The 21183-nt window shown below is 48.2% G+C and overlaps 10 protein-coding genes across 10 annotated transcripts; 5 read left to right on the top strand and 5 right to left on the bottom strand.

The window, feature by feature from the left end:
* Positions 1–63: 63 nt before the first annotated feature.
* N7487_001476 (uncharacterized protein) lies at positions 64–1815 on the top strand (the record flags this gene model as incomplete). The annotated part of the gene is made up of 2 exons (XM_056869224.1): positions 64–133; positions 191–1815. 2 exons carry the CDS (start codon positions 64–66, stop codon positions 1813–1815), a joined length of 1695 nt encoding a protein of 564 aa, XP_056734008.1.
* Positions 1816–1993: 178 nt separating this feature from the next.
* N7487_001475 (uncharacterized protein) lies at positions 1994–2743 on the bottom strand (the record flags this gene model as incomplete). Its single annotated transcript, XM_056869223.1, has 1 exon — positions 1994–2743. The coding sequence occupies one exon, from the start codon at positions 2741–2743 to the stop codon at positions 1994–1996; it is 750 nt and encodes a 249-aa protein (XP_056734007.1).
* Positions 2744–3474: 731 nt separating this feature from the next.
* N7487_001474 (uncharacterized protein) lies at positions 3475–6107 on the top strand (the record flags this gene model as incomplete). The annotated part of the gene is made up of 3 exons (XM_056869222.1): positions 3475–3481; positions 3673–4259; positions 4320–6107. 3 exons carry the CDS (start codon positions 3475–3477, stop codon positions 6105–6107), a joined length of 2382 nt encoding a protein of 793 aa, XP_056734006.1.
* A 632-nt stretch (positions 6108–6739) lies between these two features.
* Positions 6740–7764, bottom strand: N7487_001473 (LUC7 domain-containing protein; the record flags this gene model as incomplete). The annotated part of the gene is made up of 3 exons (XM_056869221.1): positions 6740–7222; positions 7298–7629; positions 7722–7764. 3 exons carry the CDS (start codon positions 7762–7764, stop codon positions 6740–6742), a joined length of 858 nt encoding a protein of 285 aa, XP_056734005.1.
* Positions 7765–7947: 183 nt separating this feature from the next.
* Positions 7948–10010, top strand: gpi16 (GPI-anchored transamidase subunit GPI16; the record flags this gene model as incomplete). Its single annotated transcript, XM_056869220.1, has 3 exons — positions 7948–8476; positions 8532–8926; positions 8980–10010. The coding sequence occupies exons 1-3, from the start codon at positions 8106–8108 to the stop codon at positions 10008–10010; spliced, it is 1797 nt and encodes a 598-aa protein (XP_056734004.1). The 5' UTR covers positions 7948–8105.
* Positions 10011–10173: 163 nt separating this feature from the next.
* Positions 10174–12317, bottom strand: N7487_001471 (uncharacterized protein; the record flags this gene model as incomplete). The annotated part of the gene is made up of 2 exons (XM_056869219.1): positions 10174–10834; positions 10888–12317. The coding sequence occupies 2 exons, from the start codon at positions 12315–12317 to the stop codon at positions 10174–10176; spliced, it is 2091 nt and encodes a 696-aa protein (XP_056734003.1).
* Positions 12318–13298: 981 nt separating this feature from the next.
* N7487_001470 (alpha/beta hydrolase) lies at positions 13299–14645 on the bottom strand (the record flags this gene model as incomplete). The annotated part of the gene is made up of 5 exons (XM_056869218.1): positions 13299–13603; positions 13669–13963; positions 14024–14178; positions 14248–14373; positions 14441–14645. The coding sequence occupies 5 exons, from the start codon at positions 14643–14645 to the stop codon at positions 13299–13301; spliced, it is 1086 nt and encodes a 361-aa protein (XP_056734002.1).
* A 425-nt stretch (positions 14646–15070) lies between these two features.
* On the top strand, positions 15071–17122 carry N7487_001469 (uncharacterized protein; the record flags this gene model as incomplete). The annotated part of the gene is made up of 8 exons (XM_056869217.1): positions 15071–15217; positions 15278–15333; positions 15397–15524; positions 15577–15967; positions 16017–16266; positions 16319–16475; positions 16542–16788; positions 16846–17122. 8 exons carry the CDS (start codon positions 15071–15073, stop codon positions 17120–17122), a joined length of 1653 nt encoding a protein of 550 aa, XP_056734001.1.
* Positions 17123–17906: 784 nt separating this feature from the next.
* N7487_001468 (FAD-dependent oxidoreductase) lies at positions 17907–19232 on the top strand (the record flags this gene model as incomplete). The annotated part of the gene is made up of 5 exons (XM_056869216.1): positions 17907–17935; positions 17997–18116; positions 18185–18383; positions 18453–18856; positions 18923–19232. 5 exons carry the CDS (start codon positions 17907–17909, stop codon positions 19230–19232), a joined length of 1062 nt encoding a protein of 353 aa, XP_056734000.1.
* A 219-nt stretch (positions 19233–19451) lies between these two features.
* On the bottom strand, positions 19452–19905 carry N7487_001467 (uncharacterized protein; the record flags this gene model as incomplete). Its single annotated transcript, XM_056869215.1, has 2 exons — positions 19452–19685; positions 19756–19905. The coding sequence occupies 2 exons, from the start codon at positions 19903–19905 to the stop codon at positions 19452–19454; spliced, it is 384 nt and encodes a 127-aa protein (XP_056733999.1).
* Positions 19906–21183: the final 1278 nt, after the last annotated feature.

Here is a 21183-nt window from a genome sequence, read left to right as displayed (position 1 = left end):
AGGACGGACTACGAGGCCGACCTCCCCATTTCTTTGTATTTCAATTGATTCATCTTGATCGTCATGCTCAGGTCAACATACACCGCACCTCCCCCTTTGCCTTCGGGGTGGACACAACATCGAGCCCCCACAGGTAAGTCTTGCGCTGGGCCCGAGTAAAAAGTTTTGGCCATTCTAACTCTTAACCTAGGTCATTTGTACTATTATAATTCTTCAACAAAACAATCGACATATACCCGCCCTCAAGAAACAGCCCCTCAGCCTATTCAGGCCGCCCCCGAAACCCCAGAAGCAACATACAATCCCGAGACGCTACCTCCATTTTCTTCAACTCCATATGGCCCGACAGGGTTTGGCACTGGGCCAGGGCAATTTGGCCCACCACAAAACTTTCGCGGCCGCGGAGGATTCCGCGGTGGGAGAGGTTATCATGACCGTGGACGGAGAGAACCCGAAGATCGACCAAAAGCAAAGCATCCTATTCCTGACTGCGCCCCGTGGCTACTAGTAAAGACCAAGCTTGGGAGGAGATTCGTGCACAATCCAGAAACAAATGAAAGTTTTTGGAAATTTCCAGAGCAAGTTCTGAAGGGCGTGGTCGAATTTGATCGCCTCGAGCGTGAGAAGAGGGAAAGAAAAGAACGAGGAGAGCCCGAGGTGCCAGCTAAAAAGGAATCGCCCACACCGCAGGATGGTGGCGTAGAGCCCCAGCCGACACCACAAGAAGTGGAACATACAGAATATGACTCCGAATACGAAGAGGTCGAGGTTACAGACAGCGAGGGAGAAGAGGGCCAACCATCAAAGCGTGCACGAGCTGAAAGTGAGGACGCCAAGGATCAGCCCCTAGAGTTCAACGAAGAAGACATGGCATACCAATTAGCAGCCATGGGTGAAGACTACGGACTAGACCCTGGGGAATATGGCGAAGTCGGGGAAGAAGATTGGGAGGAGGGTGCAGAGGGCCTGCCGCTGACAGAGGCCGATGCTGAGGCCCTCTTCCGCGACTTGCTGGATGACTTCAGAATCAACCCATTTACGACATGGGAAAACGTCATTGAAGAAGGCCGCATCATTGAAGATACCCGGTATACCGCACCCTCGAATATGAAGACTCGACGAGAGATCTTTTCCAATTGGAGCCGGGACCGAATCCAAGATGTGAAAGAGCAAAAAGCGAAGCAGGAGAAGACCGACCCACGCATTAGATATCTGGCATTTTTGCAAGAGCATGCCACTCCGAAGCTTTACTGGCCGGAGTTCAAGCGCAAGTACAGGAAAGAGCCTGAAATGAAGGACTCTCAGCTTGGAGACAAAGACCGCGAGAAGTTCTACCGGGACCACATCTCACGTCTCAAGCAACCCGAAAGCACTCGCAAGTCAGATCTGTCGGCGCTGCTCAAATCTGTTCCTTTGGACTTGTTGCATCGGTCGTCGAACTTGGAAGCTCTGCCCGCCATGATCATCACCGACATTCGTTATATCGGACTCACTCCGGAGGTTCGGAACCCGTTGATTGAGGCATATATATCTACTCTTCCTCCGGCGCCGGAGGTACAGATGACGGCAGAAGAGCTAGAAGAAGTCGACCGAAAACGTGTCGAACGGGAGAAACGCGAGAGGGCCCTTGCAGATCGGGAGAAGCGGGTGGAAGACGAGAAGCGGAGGCAGCGAGGAGATCTTCTACGTGGCAAGCACCTCCTCCGAGAAGGCGAGGCCGAGATTGAACAAGCAATGCGCGTCAACAAAGACGGACTAATGAGCTACATGGATGTTGATCAGGAGGCAGATGGGGAACAGAAGCCGAGTCAATAATAGTTGGTAACTGAATATTACATGTCACTTTTGTCGAGATAAGGACAGCCGAGCTCATATTGTACATCAAGAGGCAATTTGCTTCTACCAATGCCATTCGGTTCCTGAGGGTATCACTGTAGATGAGGGAAATCATTTCCCTGCACGTAGACGATTCGTCATTTCACCATCGATCCAATCATTTAAATCTCCAATCATCCCAATCCTCATCGTCATCGTCTTCACTCTCGCTCTCAACCTGCTCCGCTGCGGCAGGTCCCATCGGCTCGTCCTGTGTTTGATCTTCGGCGCGGGCTTTGCGCAGCTCCTCGCGTTTTTGTTTGAGCCTTCGCACCCGCTCCTCCAGCTGATCCATCTCGTCGAACTCTTCCTCCAAAAGGCGTGCGGCATCCTCTCGCTCCCCTTCCATCTCTGCCTCACGGGTGCGGACAGTCGATGCCTTTGCTCTCTCTTCCTGCGCAGCGATTTCTGCAGCTGTCATTGGTGCCGCGGATATCGTAGCCTCGGCTGTAACAGCGGCCGGTGCATGTGGCTCATCAGACTGCTCGGCAACCTCGCGTTCAAATGCTGCCCATGCTTCTTCGTCAATAGGCGTGGACGGCTCTTGGGGTGGCTGCGTAGTTGGTTCTTCTGCAAGGTCTGCCGTTGGCTCAACAATCCCTTGCTCGTTGTCGAGTGGAAGTTCCGGGCCAGCAATATCATCCTCAACTTGTTCCGAACCTCCATCCTCTGTGATTTGCTCGGTGCTTGTTACGCCAGAAGTAGACTGAAATGTGTCTAGCTCTGCGGCGCGGATTTTCTTTCGCATCACTCCATCTCCGCTGTCAACCTTGCGCTTTTTGGTGACCCGGTTCCCTGTCGTATTTGGTTGAGATGTGCCCTTGCGGGAAGCTAATTCACTGCGGAGTAGCGATCGGACGTCGGCCATGTTCTCTTAGGTTGTGTAAGGAGTTCGTTGGTGAGAGATATGGTGGGTGAAATAAGTTGAGAATCAAACTGGCGGGAATAAAAGAGCCTGTGATGAAGAGTGGGGAACCTGGAGAAGCTCAATCTTAAGATTCACCGAAGGGCCTTTCGCCGCGAACCTGTGGCTGGTGACAAATAGCACGTGATAATGACCACCCCCGGTGAATGACAAAGACGGGAGCCAAGCTAATTACTCATCTCTCTTCTCCTCACATCGCATCGCATCTCTTTTCAATCTTTTACCATCCTTCTTTGGGCGTTATTGCTTTCGCCATTTGATCTTCGAGAGAATACTACTTCAATCTCAACAGAAAAAACATCTAGCGCTTATTTTCACTACAAAGTGCGTGATTTGGGCTCAACTCACTTCACGCGACCCCGCTTAGCGCCAAGTGTCGATTTGACGCGCAGCAAGGGATTGCACAGTCCACCCATAACACCCGCTTGAGCGCGTTCCTCGCCATCGCGTGTTAGCCCAAGAAATATTGCGCAGAGACTAGATCGTTTCTTTTATTCGATCGAGCAAAACTGTGGGCTAGACAGTGACGCTGTTGTGCCGTCTTCTTGTGTATTACATTAGCGCCTTGAGCCTGTAGAGACTTTTGTCAGCCTGGGGTAACACCCAAATTTCGAGCAAGTGAAGATACCTATTACCCTTCCACGCGCTGTAGTACGCGCCGAATCACCATTATCATGGCCGGTAAGCTTTCGTACACCATCACTACACATTGCTACCCGATCACCTGGAAGTGACAGGGCACCCCAAGTGTGGGTTGTGGACCAACTACCAGAACACAGCTAACAGCCAGATCAGACGAACCCCGACGCTCCGGTCGAGCCACCAAAGGTCAACACAAGAACCTCGAACTGCCAGATGATCCTGCGAAAAAGGCAAAAGCAAAAGCCCGAAAGAAAAGAGCGCAAAGTTGTCCGCCGAGCCCACACCTGCTCCCAGTGAACCCGAAGGAGACGAAGAGGAGATCATCCGATGTATCTGTGGTGAATACGAAGAGGAAGAGGATGTGGAACGCGATATGATCTGCTGTGATCAATGTTCAGCATGGCAACACAACGACTGCATGGGGCTCACATTCATGAAAGGCCAAGAACCAGATCAATACTATTGCGAACAATGTCGACCGGAGAATCACACAAACCTATTGGCAAAGATCAATGCCGGCGAGAAGCCCTGGGAAGAAGTTGCTGAGAAACGTCGCCGAGAGGCGGAGGAGAAGAAGTCCAAGCGGAAAAAGGGCAAGAAGGGAGGCCGCAAAGGAAGACCTAGTGAGAGCCGGACAGATGCTAGCACACCAGCTCGCACAGCGCCATCCACTACACCAGGCCCCACCGGTTCTCCTGCACCCGCTGTGTCTGCTGTATCTGTCTCAGTCGAACCTGAGAAGAATGGCCATGCTGTTGATTCTCGGCGATCTAGCACCAACAAGCGCAAACTTGAGGAGACAGTCGAGGGAGAAAATGTAAATACTTCCATCGCCCCCAATCATGACGTTCACAATGCTAACTCGTTCATCTATCAGGGACCGCAAGTCAAACAGCAACGGGTATCTCCACAGGCTACCCCGGCAGCTATCCCAGAGGCACCTGCACCCCAAATCAAAACAGACACTACTATTCCCGAGGCACCTGCCATTGGAGCTTTGGAGGGGCTGATGCCTGCTCGCAAGAGTGTGGCCACACACCTAGTCAAGTTGTTTGTAGATCAGATTACTGCAGCCCTGAAAGCAGGCTCCTTTACCTTGCGCGCGAATCAGTCGGTGGAGGACATGGCACAACAACTCGCTCTATCTATTGAGGATGCCATGTATGAGAGTATCTGCGGACGGTCAGGGGAGCCGAATGAATCATATAAGGCGCAATTACGGTCGATCATGTTCAATGTAAAGAAGAATGCTTCTCTGCGAGATCGTCTGCTCATAGGTAGCCTCTCCCCTAAGTCGCTGTCTCAAATGACAACGGGGGAGATGGCCAGCAAAGAACTACAGCAGAAAGACGCCGAGATCAAGCGCGAAGCAGACAGACATCACACCATTGTCCAAGAACAAGGCCCTCGGATTCGACGCACTCATAAAGGAGAAGAGTTGATTGAGGATGAACACCATGGCGCGAACGAGTCTGTTTTCTCTCGCGGACCCCGTCGCATTGCGGGGGATGACGGCAGCCCAGCCAACAAAAGCCCGACCAGCCCAGCGGGGCCACATCAACCAAAGACAGAGACAGATGGATATGTTCGGGGTCTATCACCTGAGGGTGCTCACCATGACCATGTCTTCCCCGAGGTGGCTCCCACCATCTATGAGCCACTGCCTAGTGGCAGGGTCCAAGCGGATGCTGAGATCGATCAGCTCTTGCGCGACGATGAACCTTATTCACCTCCTTATTCACCCAAGGACTTTGACGACGACGGTACCATCTGGCGTGGCAAGGTAACGATGCCTCCAATTGGGGAATTCTCCTCGTCCGCGAAGCATGTGGGAGGCGCGGACTTGAGTGGCCGAATCCCGTGGAGCCAACTGGCCCCCTCCACGTTGGTTGTTGATGGCCGTATCGATATCAGACGGGCAACTGATTATCTATGCGGCCTTCAGTTCAGCAAATCTACTGATGTATCTGTGATATCAATCAGCAGTCCTGATCAGCCCGTGGATCGAGCAGGCTTCGACAAGATGTTTGACTACTTCCATAGTCGTGGGCGCTATGGCGTCATTGGAAAGCACCCGCTGTCCGCCGTCAAAGACACCTACATTGTCCCAATGGAGATTGGCACCACGGTAATGCCCGAGTTCATTGAGCTACTGGAAAATATCTCCTTGGAGGCACCCATTACTCAACGCATGCTTCTTACTGTTTTCGTCGTCAAGACTAGCGAGTCCAACCCTTCATCTGTCCAGCCGCCATCCCACCAGGCTAGCCAGGAACCGCCCATCTCTGCGAGCCCCTCTGTTGCAGCCGCGACTCCCCAGCAGCCCCAGTTCAGCGCTGGAATTGCCCCAACTCCCCCTTCTCACTTTGGTGGATTCAACCCGAACCCCGCCACGTACGGTCAGCAAACCCCTGTACAGCAAGTCCAGACCACCCCTCAACACCAGCCTGCTCTGACTGGCCTCCCCGCCGCGGTGCAAGTCCTTGGCCCGCAAGTTGATGCTCCTGCCATTCAGCAACTTCTGAAAACTGCACCTAATGTGGACATGGCGCAGCTGAGTGTCGTTCGCGACATTCTGGCGCGCCAACCTGCTGCCGCTGCTAATTACGATACTTTGATGCAAGCTCTATTCGAGACCCAAGCAAACGGCCATGTGCCCCAGTAGGGTGTGTAATAGAGTTATGCCCATGATAGCCATTCTTTTTCGTGTACAGATTATCCTATGTTGTATTTCCTTTTACAAGACTGCACAATGCTAGTCTGGTGTTCGGGACTGAAGTCCCTAGGGCTGGGAAAAGGTTTTGTTTTAGGAAAGTGGAATACCCACCATCAAATGTTTTCAATTTTATGCCTCCTGGTTCTCTACTCGTAAAAATGAAACTGCTTCTACTGGTATTAGTCTTTCTTCTCCCGTGTCTCGCACGTATATGAGTTTGTCGTAGCCAGATCGCAACCATGATCTATCTACCAAAGTCTTGCGTTTGTAGTCACTCTATTCCATTTTATGGCTATTTGTACGTAGTCTTTTTCTATTATGACACCAGCAGAAACAATCGAGATATTTCATCATGTCAGGGGGAAGAGAATGGATACTATACACGATTCTTGTACATACCTAAGGGGCTGTGAGATATCGACACGGAGAAGCATGAAAAATGAAATGGATATTGAGCACTTATCCTATGACCTCCCTAACCGTCGTTTGAGCATCATACACGAGATAGTAAGTAAAAACGCCTGCGCTATGCAACGGGCCCAGAGCCCAAGTCTCCAAGAACGAAGAGAAGTTAACGAAATTTACCATCTTCCACCTCCGCGGCGTCGATATCCACCACCGCCACCACCGCCACCGCCATACCGAGGGCCACGACCAGCACCGGGGCGACCACCAGAAGTGTAAGGGTTATCATCTTCTTCGTGGTGACGAATTGGCGGAGCCCGGCCCTTCAGCTCAATGCTCAGCTTCTTGCAGTTCTTGCGCATATCTGAGTATCCCATGTGCATCTTTCCGAAGAAGTGATCCGCCAACCGGCGGTCGTTGTCAAGGCGAGACAAGTAAGCACCGCAAACGTCGCAGACCTGCAGCTTCTGGTGGCCGGATGGACCAGAGGTATCTTGAAGGTTCTTGAGATCGCGCTCTAGACTTTCCTTCTGGTGTTTGGAGGTGCGGACTTTGTGCATTTCACTGAGTGCTAGTGCGACGGAGCCCGTCTCGCCGAGAATAGAGACTTCTTGGAGACCGGAGTTGATTGTGTTGGAAAGATCGGCAATTTGTTTGAGCTATATAAGAAGTTAGTGAAGCCCAATGGAGTCCCTCTCATTAGGGATTTGGGATAGAAGTAAAGCTACACATACCAAGTCATTTGTCTGCCGAATCTCATCGGGCGTCTTTTCCAATCGGCGCTGCGCGGTGTCGATTCGGCGGTCACAGTCGTCAATGTACTTCTGCATGTCGCGCAAGTAATCGAATTCAAACCCCCATTTCGCCTTCTCTGAGGCAGGTGCAGTATCATATTCGGTCTTCAGGCCTTCACTATGAACCTTGGGGCAAGGTCCGAGGTCTTGCTTGGTGTTGGTGAACAGGTCGTGCGGGCAAGTGCCAACAATGTAGGAACGGCAAACTTTGTTATCTGTGATTGCGAGCTGGGAATTGCGACCCTGTGCGCCAGTTCCAATGAGCTGATCAGCTATAGACAGAAGCAATGTTAGCTCAATTCGGAGACTTGTCGGGGTGGGCTAGAGCTTGGAGATTTTGAGAGTCACAAAATGAGCAACATACCTCCCATGAGCTGCTCAAGCAGCTTTCTCTGTTCTGCTGCCATGCTGATGGTGTATCCAATACGCTGGAAAGTAAAGAAAAGACGAAATTGTGTCAACGGGCTGATTGGCGGCAAACGACGAAGTCTTTCGCTTTTGATGCTTTTGGCGCCAAGGAAGGCGGTGAGGCTCCGCAGTCAACAGACCAGATGGACATCTCACGGATTTTGGAGTTTGGCTTTTGATCTTTCTTCCGATGCGGAGCTTTTCGATTGATTTGGTGATTACCTAGGTCTGACTTTCTGGGGCCACAGCCAACATAGGCCCATCGCTTCGCCGACACCCCCTACTAATTGACCGGTAACAACCGTATGGACTAAGACCGAGCTCCGGCAAGCATGAAGTCATGACGGTCCTTTCTCTATTCTCATTTCCTTTCGTCGCACTTATTCTCTCATTATGGAGCTCATCTGTCTTCGCGTCGTCCGACTATCACGAACACCTCCTGCTACAACCTCTCCCGCAGTCCTCCTTACTGGCTTCTTTTAACTTCCGAAGCAATACATCACAACAATCATTCGACCAACAACATTTTAGATATTTGCCTCGGGCCCTTGGTCAGATCCTGCAACACGCTCATACAAAAGAATTACACCTCCGATTCACCACGGGAAGATGGGACGCTGAAAGCTGGGGCCCACGGCCATGGAACGGCAGTAAAGAAGGAGGCACTGGTGTCGAGCTTTGGGCGTGGATTGATGCGCCAGGTGATGAAGAGTATGTTCCTCACTCGCAATATATCGTGAGAGGCTCACAATGCTGACTTACCCAGGGCTTTTGCCAAATGGATCACTTTGACACAGTCCCTCTCTGGTTTGTTCTGCGCCTCGCTGAACTTCGTGGACTCTACCCGGACCACTCGACCGGTTGTTTCTTTTGAACCGGCTGGGGATCACTCAGCTGCCGATCAACTGCACCTTTTGCATGGAACCCTTCCCGGAGAGGTCGTTTGCACAGAGAATTTGACCCCTTTTTTGAAGCTGCTTCCTTGCAAAGGCAAGGCTGGAATCTCCTCACTATTTGACGGACACAAATTGTTCGATGCCGCATGGCAGAGTATGTCAGTGGATATCCAGCCGGTCTGCTCTGCGGACGGAGAATGTGTGGTTCAGATTGAGCAAACCGTAGACATGGTCTTGGATATTGACCGGTCTAAGCGCTCTCGTTGTGCGTATTCTTCGCCTGTATACTCTGTCTTAAGATTGCTAACATAGATATAGCGAACCCAATTCCTCGGCCGGTGCCTAATGAGCAACTTGTTTGTGACACATCCAAGCCTTATAATTCAGATGATACCTGTTACCCACTGGAGAAGACAAGCGACAAGGCGTGGAGTCTTACAGAAGTTTTCGGGCGAACCCTGAATGGTGTTTGTCCTCTTACAGATTTCGATGGGTCTAGCGACCAGAGTGTCTGCCTTCGGGTACCCCACGAGCGGGGTGTCTTCATATCCGAGGAGGCTGATGAAATCAAGAAGGATGATGGATTCACGCGATGTTACAAATTAGCGCCATCGGTTCCCTTTGATCTTTCGATTCCGCAACAGCCAGTGACCACTGAAGTCCCGTTAGACGAGCCTGTTTTGCACGCAGAGCGAACTATCGTTGGGCACGGCCAGGAGCGCGGTGGAATGCGCATTATCTTTGGCAATCCATCAAATACCAGCGCAGTCGATTTCATCTACTTCGAGTCTCTTCCGTGGTTCTTGCGACCATATATACACACTCTGCACGCAACAATCACAGGACAGGATGGGGTTCTGCGCGAGGTCCCAGCCTCTGAAATAGTCAAAGAGACGTACTATCGGCCCGCGATTGATCGCGAGCGTGGAACACAATTAGAATTGGCGTTGTCTGTCCCCGCCGCATCAACTGTCACGTTGACTTATGATTTCGAGAAAGCCATTCTTCGGTACACCGAGTACCCACCAGATGCTAATCGAGGGTTCAACGTTGCACCTGCAGTAATTCGGGTCTTGGATAAGGCCCACAATGCGCCGATATACATCCGTTCCACAAGTCTCCTGCTTCAACTCCCCACCCCGGATTTCAGCATGCCATACAATGTGATCATTCTCACTAGTACCGTGATTGCACTTGCATTCGGAACTATCTTCAACATCCTGGTTCGACGAGTTGTCTCCCTAGATGAGGCTGCCGCTCTTGGAACACAGACTTTGAAAGGCCGGATACTGGGGAAACTGGTGACTATCCGTGATCGACTACGTGGCAAGGATACCAAGGTCGAGTAGTTTACATTGAATATAATAATTACAATTGCGATATTTAGCATTTTCAAGCCCCCCTAAGATACCTGTAAAAAGTCCAACCCCAGTTCTCTATTGCTCATTTTCACATAAAACACGAGGACATGTGTGAAATTGAGGCCAAAAGTAACCGCTGCGACGATCTGCTTTACTTGGCTGGACCCGTTATCCCAAGAGGCCGACCAACGCTTGAACCGGACGCGAACGCTTGTCGGACATGATCTTCCAAATGCAACACATTTTCAACCCCCTTCCAAAATATAGAGTCAATGCGCAGAAGACCAAGGTGGAGGCAAGGCAGAATCTCAGCCTTCAAGCGCATATCCCGGCGCACTCTGTGTAGACAAGTGACCCATTTATCCGCCTCGATCTCATCAACGGAGCTGGCAGCCATATGCAGGATTTGGAAACAGATGGACGAGAATGCAGTCGCACTCCAGGCCGGCCATAGAGCCTCAAGGTCTTCTGGGCGCAGCTCGTGGATAAACTCCGCTGCCGCCGAAATGCATGTTTCTGCTTGGATCCGGGCCTGCTCACGCGCCATTATATACTCGGTCTTAGTCAATTTTTCGACAGTTGGTTGCAAAAACGGTCTCAAAATAGCCCTGCAGATACTCAAATGAATGTAATGGTAATTCATCTCCAGTGTTCTTTCTAGCCCGGTTGGTCTGCCTTGATTTGATGGCGTGAACTCGGCCGGCGGTGCAGATACCGGTCTGTGCCATGAGAAGAGATCTTCAAGCAGTGGACCAGTCAATGCGATAGTCTTCTCATAATCAGTAGATATGGTATTAATGGCACGAGGGGAACTAATATTGGTGAGTTACGGAGAACGACGAGATAATGACGCGAATTGACTTACTATAATTGGGTTAGAACACGGTCAAGCAGAGCGTCCAGTTCCGCTCGCTTCATGATGTTCGTCCAAGCTGAAGCGTCAAGTCCACTGAGAGAACGATCCTCGTAGCTTGGACTTGTCACTAGCCAGTTATCGTAATGCAGTAAAGGTGGCCGACCAAGGCTCAATGCAAGCCACTTGTCTGTTGAATAAATGAAATAAGACAGACAACGTCGCTGGGCAATTTGCCATGGAGGTATTCGCCACAACTTTGGATCCAAATGCAGTCCAAGGGTATGAGCGCAAGCTATAAGAGTGGCGAGTTGGGACCATTTGAAACCACTATCCAATACAATTGGGTTTGGATAAGGTCGAATGGCCAAAAGAAGCAATGTCTGTACAACACAAAGCTTTGGTGCATGTATCTCATGTGGAAGCGCTTTGTTGATAATATTGTATAAGGCCACAGCTGATGGCTTATCATATGCGAGATCAATGCATAGCCTTTCGTCGAATTTAGTGAAAGGCTCAACTATTAGGTATACGCTCGCAAGGAGGTATGGCGGGCTGGTGCTGGGGTTTAGTTGGCCTGGGGGACTAAGTATTGGGTAATCCGGTGCAACGATCCTCTCAAATAGGTTAATTAGTCTGAGACCGATATCCCCGGGGACCAAAGATTCGAGTTCCTGCCTCAATTCAACAACTGAAACATTCTCGCATCCATTTTCTTCCCTGCTAGCAGCAAATATTGAGGGTTTTGACAGTAGAAACTGCGTTGGGTCGGACGCCGAGGATACGGATTGTATATTGAGATTTTTGAAATGAAAAGCCCCAGATGTATCGTATTGATACCGACTCATCAGCAAAGGGTCCATATCGCCACTACTGCCGAGCAATTGTGGTGTCATTACACCTTGAGTATCAAGGCAAATCGATGAACCATTCTCCTGCACAAGGAATTGTAAAGGTGGGGCCTGTGATGAGCCTCCATGATCCGAACGACCAGTCTCTGGCAGCGCAGGGGATGGATAGATAAAGCTCCCTGGAGTAAATCCAGTTGGCCATGTGCCATCTCCAAAGTCACCCGATATTGATACTCCGGCTTCTTGGAAGAAATCATGAAATCCCTCGGGTGCAGTGGCAGTTGAATGATCTACTCCATCATTATCAATCGACATCAAGATATCGTAGTGGACTGAGTCACCAACTGGTGAAACCTCATGCTGCTCTGACCGTGTCCTTATACCAGCTTGTTGGGGAAGCTGTGGGCTAACCACCTGGGGAAAAGGCTGTCTTGGCCTTGACGTTGGCTGTAGGAATGTGCATTCTTTCCCATAAAGCGTGCAAAGATAACATGGAGGTGCTTGATCGATGCGACAGGCTGCCTTCCTAGCCCGACAGGAATCACAAGCGCGATTTCGCTTGCTCATGTACCTACGAGCTCTGCCTGACATCCTTGCATTGAGAAAATTTTCATGAGTGCATGTGTTGGTCGCTAAACCTTGGGGTTCCAGAGGTAGTAGATGTGCACAAAGATGGAGGGCACAAGCAATAGCCCCGTATGTCACGTGATATTATATATATTTACAGCGTTCTCCGGCAACTCTCTGCCTTCAGCACTACTATGTAGCATCCACGGAGGCTTCCCTATATTGGCATAATAAGGTCATCTGACCTCGGGAAGACTTTATGTGAATAGGATTGATTTCGCTGTGGCTATAGGATCATCCAACAAGGATTGTAATCGAACTAGGGCGCACTAACTCCAATAGCGGCTTAGTGCGACATTGGCATTTGGGTGCGGGGATTTCCTCTCACTTTACTCTTTACTCTTGGGACGACTATGTTGATAATAATCGAAAGCCTGTTGACTCCGCGCCTAGGGGCTGAAGGACCTTTGAAGCTTCTGTAGTTCGGTGGGTGATGACTAACTGGTCAGTCACAGGACACAATCTGGCGTCCTGTACCTGACTTGTAGGTTAAAATAAGCTAATATAACCAAGTTTTACCTTTCATTTCAGGCACAGCATGACATATAAAACCGCCCCTATCACAAAAAAATCAATTCCCAGCTCATGTCTACCCGGCCAGGCCGCGGCTGTGACTAATAATATGAATAAAATTTTAGGGTTATCGTGCTGATAACCTTGTCCCCGCATCTCCCGGGCCGAACTCGGGAAGTAAAAGGTTTGACATAAGTGAACCCTTTTCTTGAATTCAAAAGGAACAGCAGTGTATGAGTGAGGAAGCAGAAAAACACGAAATTTTTCATTTAAGTGAATAAGTGGGATATTGGAAAAACGCAGCGTGAAACAAAAATAAAGATCTGCAGAACGATATATTCTGGCATCACATCACAGTCCACCCAAAGGGAAATCAAACCTTGAGCAAATAATGTATTTTCATTTGTTGTATTTTTTTGTACATACTCCCCATTACTCTTCACTTTTGCCGAAGTGCACCTGCCGAAGGATTCGACTGGTATCTTCGATATATACAAAGCTTTGCGAGAGTCCCCTTTCAGGGTGATTGAAGTGCCCAAATGCATGTGGTACGCCGGGGTATCTCTTCATTGTAACCTCGTTTCCAGCCCTTTGCATGAGTTGACCATAATACTCTCCTTCATCTCTCTCAAGATCAAACTCTGCTGTGATGATGTGCGCCTTCGCAAGATTTTTGAATGAAGGCGCAAGTACTGGTGTGCAGATCCACTCTTTTGTCAAGATTCTTTCTTGGGTAGCTAGAAAAGCGTGAGTATATGCATAAAGGAAATCCTAAGAGGGCACAGACAAAAGGAAGACTTACCATCATCATCACCGAGCCAATACTTTAAGAACCATTGCTCTCTGCCCAGTGGTCCCCACGGGGCATCATGGTATAGCAAGACACTTTCGTATGGACAGGTCGTCTCATTCAGCTCCCGGGTTCTTAGACAGTAGCGCATGTCTGTTGCTGGAACTATGATCAACTGGAGTTTCAGATCAATGCCCTCGTCGCGGGCGAAATGCGCCATTACTGCAGTCATTTGACCACCAGCTGAAAGACCTCCAATAGAAACACTCGATGGATCAACATTGATACTAGAAGCATTTGCGATTGTCTGTCAAAATGTCTTGCGTTAATGAAGTAAGTCTTAAATGGAATTAGGCTTTGTACTTACCCATTTCACGGCATCCCATGAATCATAGATGCTGGTAGGATAGGGAAACTCCGGAGCCAGTCGGTAATCGACATCAATCACTTTAATTTGGGCCTTGTTGCACATGTGCCGGCACCAAGCAGCTTCAGAGTTGAGATTGCCAAGTACCCAACCACCTAGAGTCAATGAACAAGGTTAGAAAGTCCACGCTGGAATGTGGAGGCTCAGCGCCATCAGTTACGTACCTCCATGGAAGTTCAAATGAACAGGGAATGGACCTGGGCCTTCCGGTGTATAGACCCTGATCATGATCTTTCCAGCTGGTTGAGAGACCGGGATCTCTATGTCTTCAACATGGAAAACGGATGGACCTTGATGCTAGTTAGTACTTGTTTCAAGTTCCCAATTCTAGAACTTAAGTTCATGAATCTGACTTACCAGGGCATGTTGGGTAGGTGAAACTGTATGTGGCCGGACTCTTGCGATATTCTTCAAGAGATAATTCGTCAGCTCTTACCATGGAGCTGCCGTGATTCTCCCATATTTCTACCCATTCTGGATCCAATCCATTCAAGAGCTTGTCTGGTATAGACAAGCGCCCTTTCTTTTCTTCAACCACGACTGTTGTTTGTGTACAGGCCATTGTTATGTGTCAAAGCAACGACTAGGTTAACGATAAAGAGAAGTTGAGAAGGTAAAAGTATGTTCAATGGTCAATCTTAAGCGAAGGATCTAAATTAATTTAAAAAAATTGTGACAGTGTTGATAAATTTAGTCACCTACCCTTTGATATGGCTTGGATATAATTCTGGGCTCTGATTGGCGGCATCGGCCACATTATCGGCTCCGATCTAAGCGATAGGCATCGGGGCGGGGGGTCTTCCTATCTGCGGGGCCCATGTGGGCCATGCACCCCGGATTAGTTCCCGATGTCGAACCTTCTACTGACCGAGTTGGTTAAATTAAAACGCCATTCCTCTGATTTGACATGGCATAGAGAAGTTAATTTTTTTTTCTCACACATCGGTTGATACAAAACTTCATATATTGATATATTGTTTCGCCGAGATGGATTCTGTCTCAGTCGACAACCGGAGAGACTATTCAGAAGAGGACTTGGACAAAGTTGACCAGTCCCCTACTGGTCTCCATGCTGGGCTCCGCCGTATTCCTGACAAATTCCCACGTGTCGCACTACTAATCCTGGTCGTCGAAGTATGTTACCCCACCCACCACGTGTTGATGCCCACTTGTCCACTAACATCCACATATTAGCTTGGCGAACGCTTCACTTATTTTGGCCTCAGCGGTCCTATGCAAAACTATATCAAGTACGTGTTCATAAACGGGTGGATATTTTCTGTCCCGTGTCTAATTTCCTTTTTTTTCTTTAGTAACCCTTATGATCCTGGTTCCGGTCTCCCTGGCGCACTAGGTAGGGGACAAGCAACCGCGTCGGCTCTTGGAAACTTCTTTAAATTTTGGGCTTATGCCTCTACCATTATCGGAGCAATTGTTGCAGGTAATACATCTCCTGGTGGGACTTTGTAGTATTGTTGCTAATAGTCCACCAGATCAGTATGTCGGCAAATTTAAAGCTATCACTATCTCTCTTGGAATTTACATGGTCGGGTTGACCATCCTGGTTGCCACTGCGACACCAGCTGGCCTTAAGAGTGATGCTGGATTTGGAGGGCTGGTTACCGCAATGGTCATCATTGGCCTGGGAACAGGTGGAATCAAGGCTAACGTGACTCCCATGTGCGCTGAGCAATACCAAAATGCAGAGCCAGTTCTAAAAACCCTTAAATCGGGAGAGCGTGTGGTTGTTGATCCTGAATTGACTGTGCAGAGGCTCTTCATGTGGTTTTACTGGGTTGTCAACGTTGGCGCCCTCTCACCCTTGATCACAGTCAATGTTGAGGCAAAGCACTCTTTCTGGCTTGCCTACTTGATCCCATTGATGTAAGTTAGGATACGAGGCATGTAATTTACACCCGCTAATATCCTCTAGTGCAATCGTTCTCTCCGCTATCGTCTTCTTGTCCGGCCAGAAGCGATATGTCAAGACTCCTCCCCAGGGGTCTGCTATTATAGATGCATGCAAGGTCTTGAACATTGTCCGAAAGGAGAAGCATTTTGAAGACGCAAAGCCATCAGCTCTGGAGGCTTCAGGCCGTTTAAGCAGGTATCCATTTGCGTCTTCGCCGCGTTACACGGATGAATACGTCACAGACGTCCGCCGAGGCTTCAGAAGCTGCAGAGTAAGTTTGAATCCAATACTCCCATACTGGGTTATACTAACACATATTATAGATGTTCATATTCTTCCCATTCTATTTTGTCTGCTGGGTTCAGATTTGGAACAATCTTATCTCACAAGCTGGGCAAATGGCGTTGCATGGAACGCCGAACGATCTCCTGCAAAACCTTGACCCCATCGCTTTGTGTATCTTTATCCCACTCCTTGACTGTGAGTATTGTATTTACGTGATAAAAACAGAGGAAAAAGAAAATTTGCTAATTAATCTATCTTTAGTGGGACTTTATCCAGTGCTTCGCAAGTTCAAGATCAACTTCAGCCCAGTCCTCCGGATCTTCGCCGGTTTCCTTCTTGTCTCGATCTCCATGGTATACTCCAGCGTGCTACAGCATTACATTTATATATCTCCACCAAAAAGTATACATGTGTGGATTCAAGCCCCTGCGTATATCTTTGTTGCATTCTCCGAAGCCTTTGTTATTGTTACTGGCTTGGAACTTGCTTTCACACATGCCCCGAAAAAGTGAGTCAAATTTCCCCATGATACCGTCCAACTGAAACTAACCATAACCTAATCTAGTCTCCGATCTTTTATCTCCGCACTCTTCTGGCTCATGATTGGCATTGCAGCGGCGATCTGCATTGGTCTAAGCCCAGTGTCGCAAGATCCGTATATCCTTTGGATGTATGCATCTCTCGCAATTGTGGGCTTCGTGGCGGGATGTCTGTTTTACATTTGCTTCAGAAACAGTGACTCTCTTGATCTTGATACTGGACTCGTTGAAGGAGTTCCGGTTGAAGCAAATGGGCAACATGTTACACACGTTGCTGATCATGGCAAACACAGCGAGGTATAGAAGTCATGCTTTCAATTAATAACCTATATAATCAATATACTTCCAGATATTATTCTCACTGCTGTATTACTTATGTCACATGTCCAAGTAGAGCTTTGTTCGAATCGATAGCTTTTCTAGATCTTTGCCTTGACACCTCCCCATTCATTGTCGCGTCCGCCCGGTACTTTAACGTCTCCCTCTTTTTAAGATCTTTTTCGACATGTTTTGTAACTGGGCAAGATGACAGAAGTGGAATGCCTATACATTATGCGTGTAGGAACTTAGTAATTCCAACAAGAGCAACATGTTTTCCCTTTCAAATTCAAATTCAAATGATTATCATATCTCGAAATATTGCCCTAGATAAGACACCGCCAGCGTGGCAAATATGTCAAAAACCCAAATTCGCGAGATATGTCCTCTTGGTATTCATTTTCTCCACTGCCATCTGCTTTTACCAACCAACCTCAGATATACAACCTTCCCAATACAACCGAGATTGGAATCACGGGCACCAATCACAATCTATGCCGCCTGTATCCACATCCGAATGCCGCCAATCGGAGTGGCTACAAATCTATCGCCTCCGAGATAGGCATTTGGTTTACTCGCTAATCCCATCTAAATTGATCTAAATTGAATGCTAGACACGAGATAAGCAATATCAAATTAAATGAGTCAATGTGGGATCATCCTTAGAGATTTGGAAGTTTTTGCTGATTTGCATTTAAATTGATGACGCCCCAGACCTAAACGGATTGAGTCCTAGTCGTTTAATTGAGTTTCTCAACACGAAGTCACAATGAAGAGCGAATCTGTGGTAATTATTGGGTACGTGATCGAAAAATAATTCTCGTATTTTCAGATAGGAACTAACCTTTTCTCTTTGAAGGGCTGGCATCATTGGATTGAACGTTGCCCTGGTCCTTGCCGAGCAAGGCTATGCCAGTCAAACAACCATCATAGCCGAGCACCTCCCTGGTGATACATCCATAAACTATACTTCACCTTGGTAAGCCTGTTTGTCCTTGATGGTGCTTGTAGATACTTGTTCTTCCCGATAGTACTAACACGATCTAGGGCTGGTGCGAACTTCTCTGCTCTTTCTGCAAGCGATAAGAATGCCTTACGATGGGATCAACTCGGGTACAAGCACCTCCTCAAACTTGCCGCGCAAGACGGAATAAACGCATTTGTTCGCGAAACTCCTTCTACCGAGTACTGGGATGAAATGCCGTCGCGCACGAAGCTCGATTCCATGGCTAGCTATCTGAAGAATGTGAGTCGATTACCCAGAAGAGGCCACTTGCCTGGTCCAATTTAGATTGCTGATATAGAAAAACTCCAGTACAAAGAGATTCCCCAGCAAGACCTCCCGGAGGGTGTTGCATGTGGTGTCAAATTCACCACAGTAACTCTGAATGCCCCGATGCATATTCGCTATCTTCTTCAAAGACTCAGACAGCAGTACGGAGTGCGGGTCATCCGCAGAAAGGTCTCAGGTGTCACCTCGGGCTTCCTCAGTAAGGACACAAAAGTGGTATTTAACTGCACCGGTAATGCTGCTCGTACCCTGGAGGGAGTCGAGGACCCTAAGTGTTACCCTACCAGAGGCCAGATTTTACTTGCCAAGGCAACACACATTAACCAAAATGTGATGAGACACGGCAAGGATTATGAGACATACATTATCCCACGACCACACTCGAAGGGTAATGTCATTCTCGGTGGATATATGCAGAAAGGAGTCGGGTGAGTCAAATGGATCTAAAGGTTTTCTGGTATTTTAGTATGTGCTTAGAGGACTAATTATTATAGCTTGCCTGATACACTCGGGGATGAATCTGAGTCTATATTGTCCCGGACTAAGGCAATGCTACCTGAGCTCGAGTCGCCCGACACAGAGATCCTCGCAGCATTTGCAGGCTTGCGTCCATCACGAGAGGGAGGCGCTCGGGTTGCCAGTGAAGTTGTGCAGGTCGATGGTTCCGACCGGAAGGGCCTCGTTGTTCACAACTACGGCGCTGGAGGAACGGGATTCCAGGCTGGATATGGAATGGCAGTTGATGCGGTTGGATGCGCATTGGGCGAACTCGAAAAGCTTCAGGCCATCAAATCATCTCTTTAGGATTAGTCTCCGGGGTTGGTCAAAATGGCTGGTATAAGATCAGAAGTGCCTATTTATGTACTATATTAAAATTTCAAGTTTTACATTTTTCAGACTAGTTCGGCAGATTGATTTTACAATTTGCCCTTCCCTTCATCTCACCTATAAGGATAGACCATCTCAGATTAGATTGGTCAGAACAAATCAAGTTACAAATTGTTCATGAGCAAAAGAGGGAACTTACATGCCAAAAAAGTTCTTAAATGTACCCCATCCAGGATAAGTATCCGGGTCACCAGCCTTATGGGTCATAAAACTATGATCTTCAGTGGCACAAGTTGGCTCTCCTTGGGCGTTCATGGGTGTAACATTGGTATCGAGCAAGTTCTCACGTTGAATGAATTTGTTTTGCCCACGCGTCTTCTGATCTTGCAAAGCAAGGAAGTCACCCATTGTTTCTCTGGGATTGGTAGCCTGTGATATGAGGATTAGGACTAGTTAACGAATGATCACGAAGCTGCCCTCCCAACACTGAACCACATACCACTTTGTGACCTAGTCCTTCTTCTTTGCCACCTAACCAGAGCCTGTCGCCCCATCCTTCTCCACCGCCCACATTGTTGGCCGGGGTGGGTTGGGCACTACCTTCGGCGTCCGCGGTCGTTTGGCGGTTGAAGCTACTATCATCGCTCATTTTGATGTTATGGTTTGTTTGACCTGGATAAGAGGTTATTAGCAAAGATATCGATATTAGAAGCTAGAAGATGCTCCACGTCATAAATTTATGAGGGAAGTGGGGGGTATAAGTCGGCATTGTAATAAGAACTTTGTATACTCACGATGTCTTTATTGAGGGAATCCCGTTCGGTGGTTGTAACTCCTAAGGTTTAATTTGTACATATAATCGGTATTTAAGCTGAAGTTGAATTCGTGTTTATATACGGCCCTGACCTAATCCTTGCCACTACCCCGGATGAAGTCATGATGAGTATATATCGCTCCCTGTGATTGGTTCACCATCGACCTAAGAACGTGTAACAATAGTAACCACAGCCTAGGCAGACTCATGTGCAGTTGTGTTGTAGATTCTCACCATCTACAATAGAAATTGTTTTATCTGCTCGCACGATATAGAAACCCCTCATGATAAACTCGCCCTTGTAATGAAATGAGCCAGAGAAAAAGTCTCATAATACTACGGAGTACATTCTTCCAGATTACATTGACTGAATGCAGCCTGGATTGGCATACTGTATGGCGATGCAGTATTATGCAGTTTGAAAAAGTTAGTGATACAGCTGGCAAGCTGCATGAAAGTTCTAATCTCAATTCTGTGGCAGATTAAGATTCCTGTCATGCAGGAAATACATGGCGAGTCACGATGCCAAGTTGGGGTTAGCTTTGAAATCCAAATTCTTTGTTAATTCATGAGAATCAACTGCGATTCTCAACAGAAAGCACCCCCTTTCACATTTTCTCGGATGTCTACCACTTTCATGCTCATTCTCTTCAGTGGGGGGTGCTGACTCGGGTTGCGAGTAGCGAGACCTTTTCCCGGCTCTTACATTCATCACACAATCACAATGCATGCTGTCCCGCTGCAGGTTGATACCATTGCGCCACGAGTATAACTTTCTTTATCTATGTTGGAAGTGACCCGCCAGATCCGAGGTAGTAATAAGCAGTAGTACACCAATTAGCGCAGAAATGAACAAGGCCTCTAGAACCAGCATCACCCTTAAAGGTTGCTAATAGACCTATAAAGCCCACAAATTAATTAGGCTTTAGGCCTAGAACTCCGGCCCATTACGGCCTATAGTGTGGGCCTATTTCGTGCGTAATTAGTGCAAATAGGCCCACCTCCCTGACTATATAATAGATGAATTTGTATAAGTTTCTTTCTGTATTTCCCCTAGTTATTCGTGTTGGAATATAACAAGCCAAGTTTTCTACTATCATAACATGCGATTAG

Source organism: Penicillium crustosum (assembly GCF_028827405.1).
Source record: "Penicillium crustosum strain IBT 35664 chromosome Unknown utg000001l_segment0_segment0, whole genome shotgun sequence".
Lineage (NCBI taxonomy): Eukaryota > Fungi > Ascomycota > Eurotiomycetes > Eurotiales > Aspergillaceae > Penicillium > Penicillium crustosum.
Note: the sequence above shows the minus strand (reverse complement) of the source record. Positions and strands in the feature narration are given on the sequence as shown.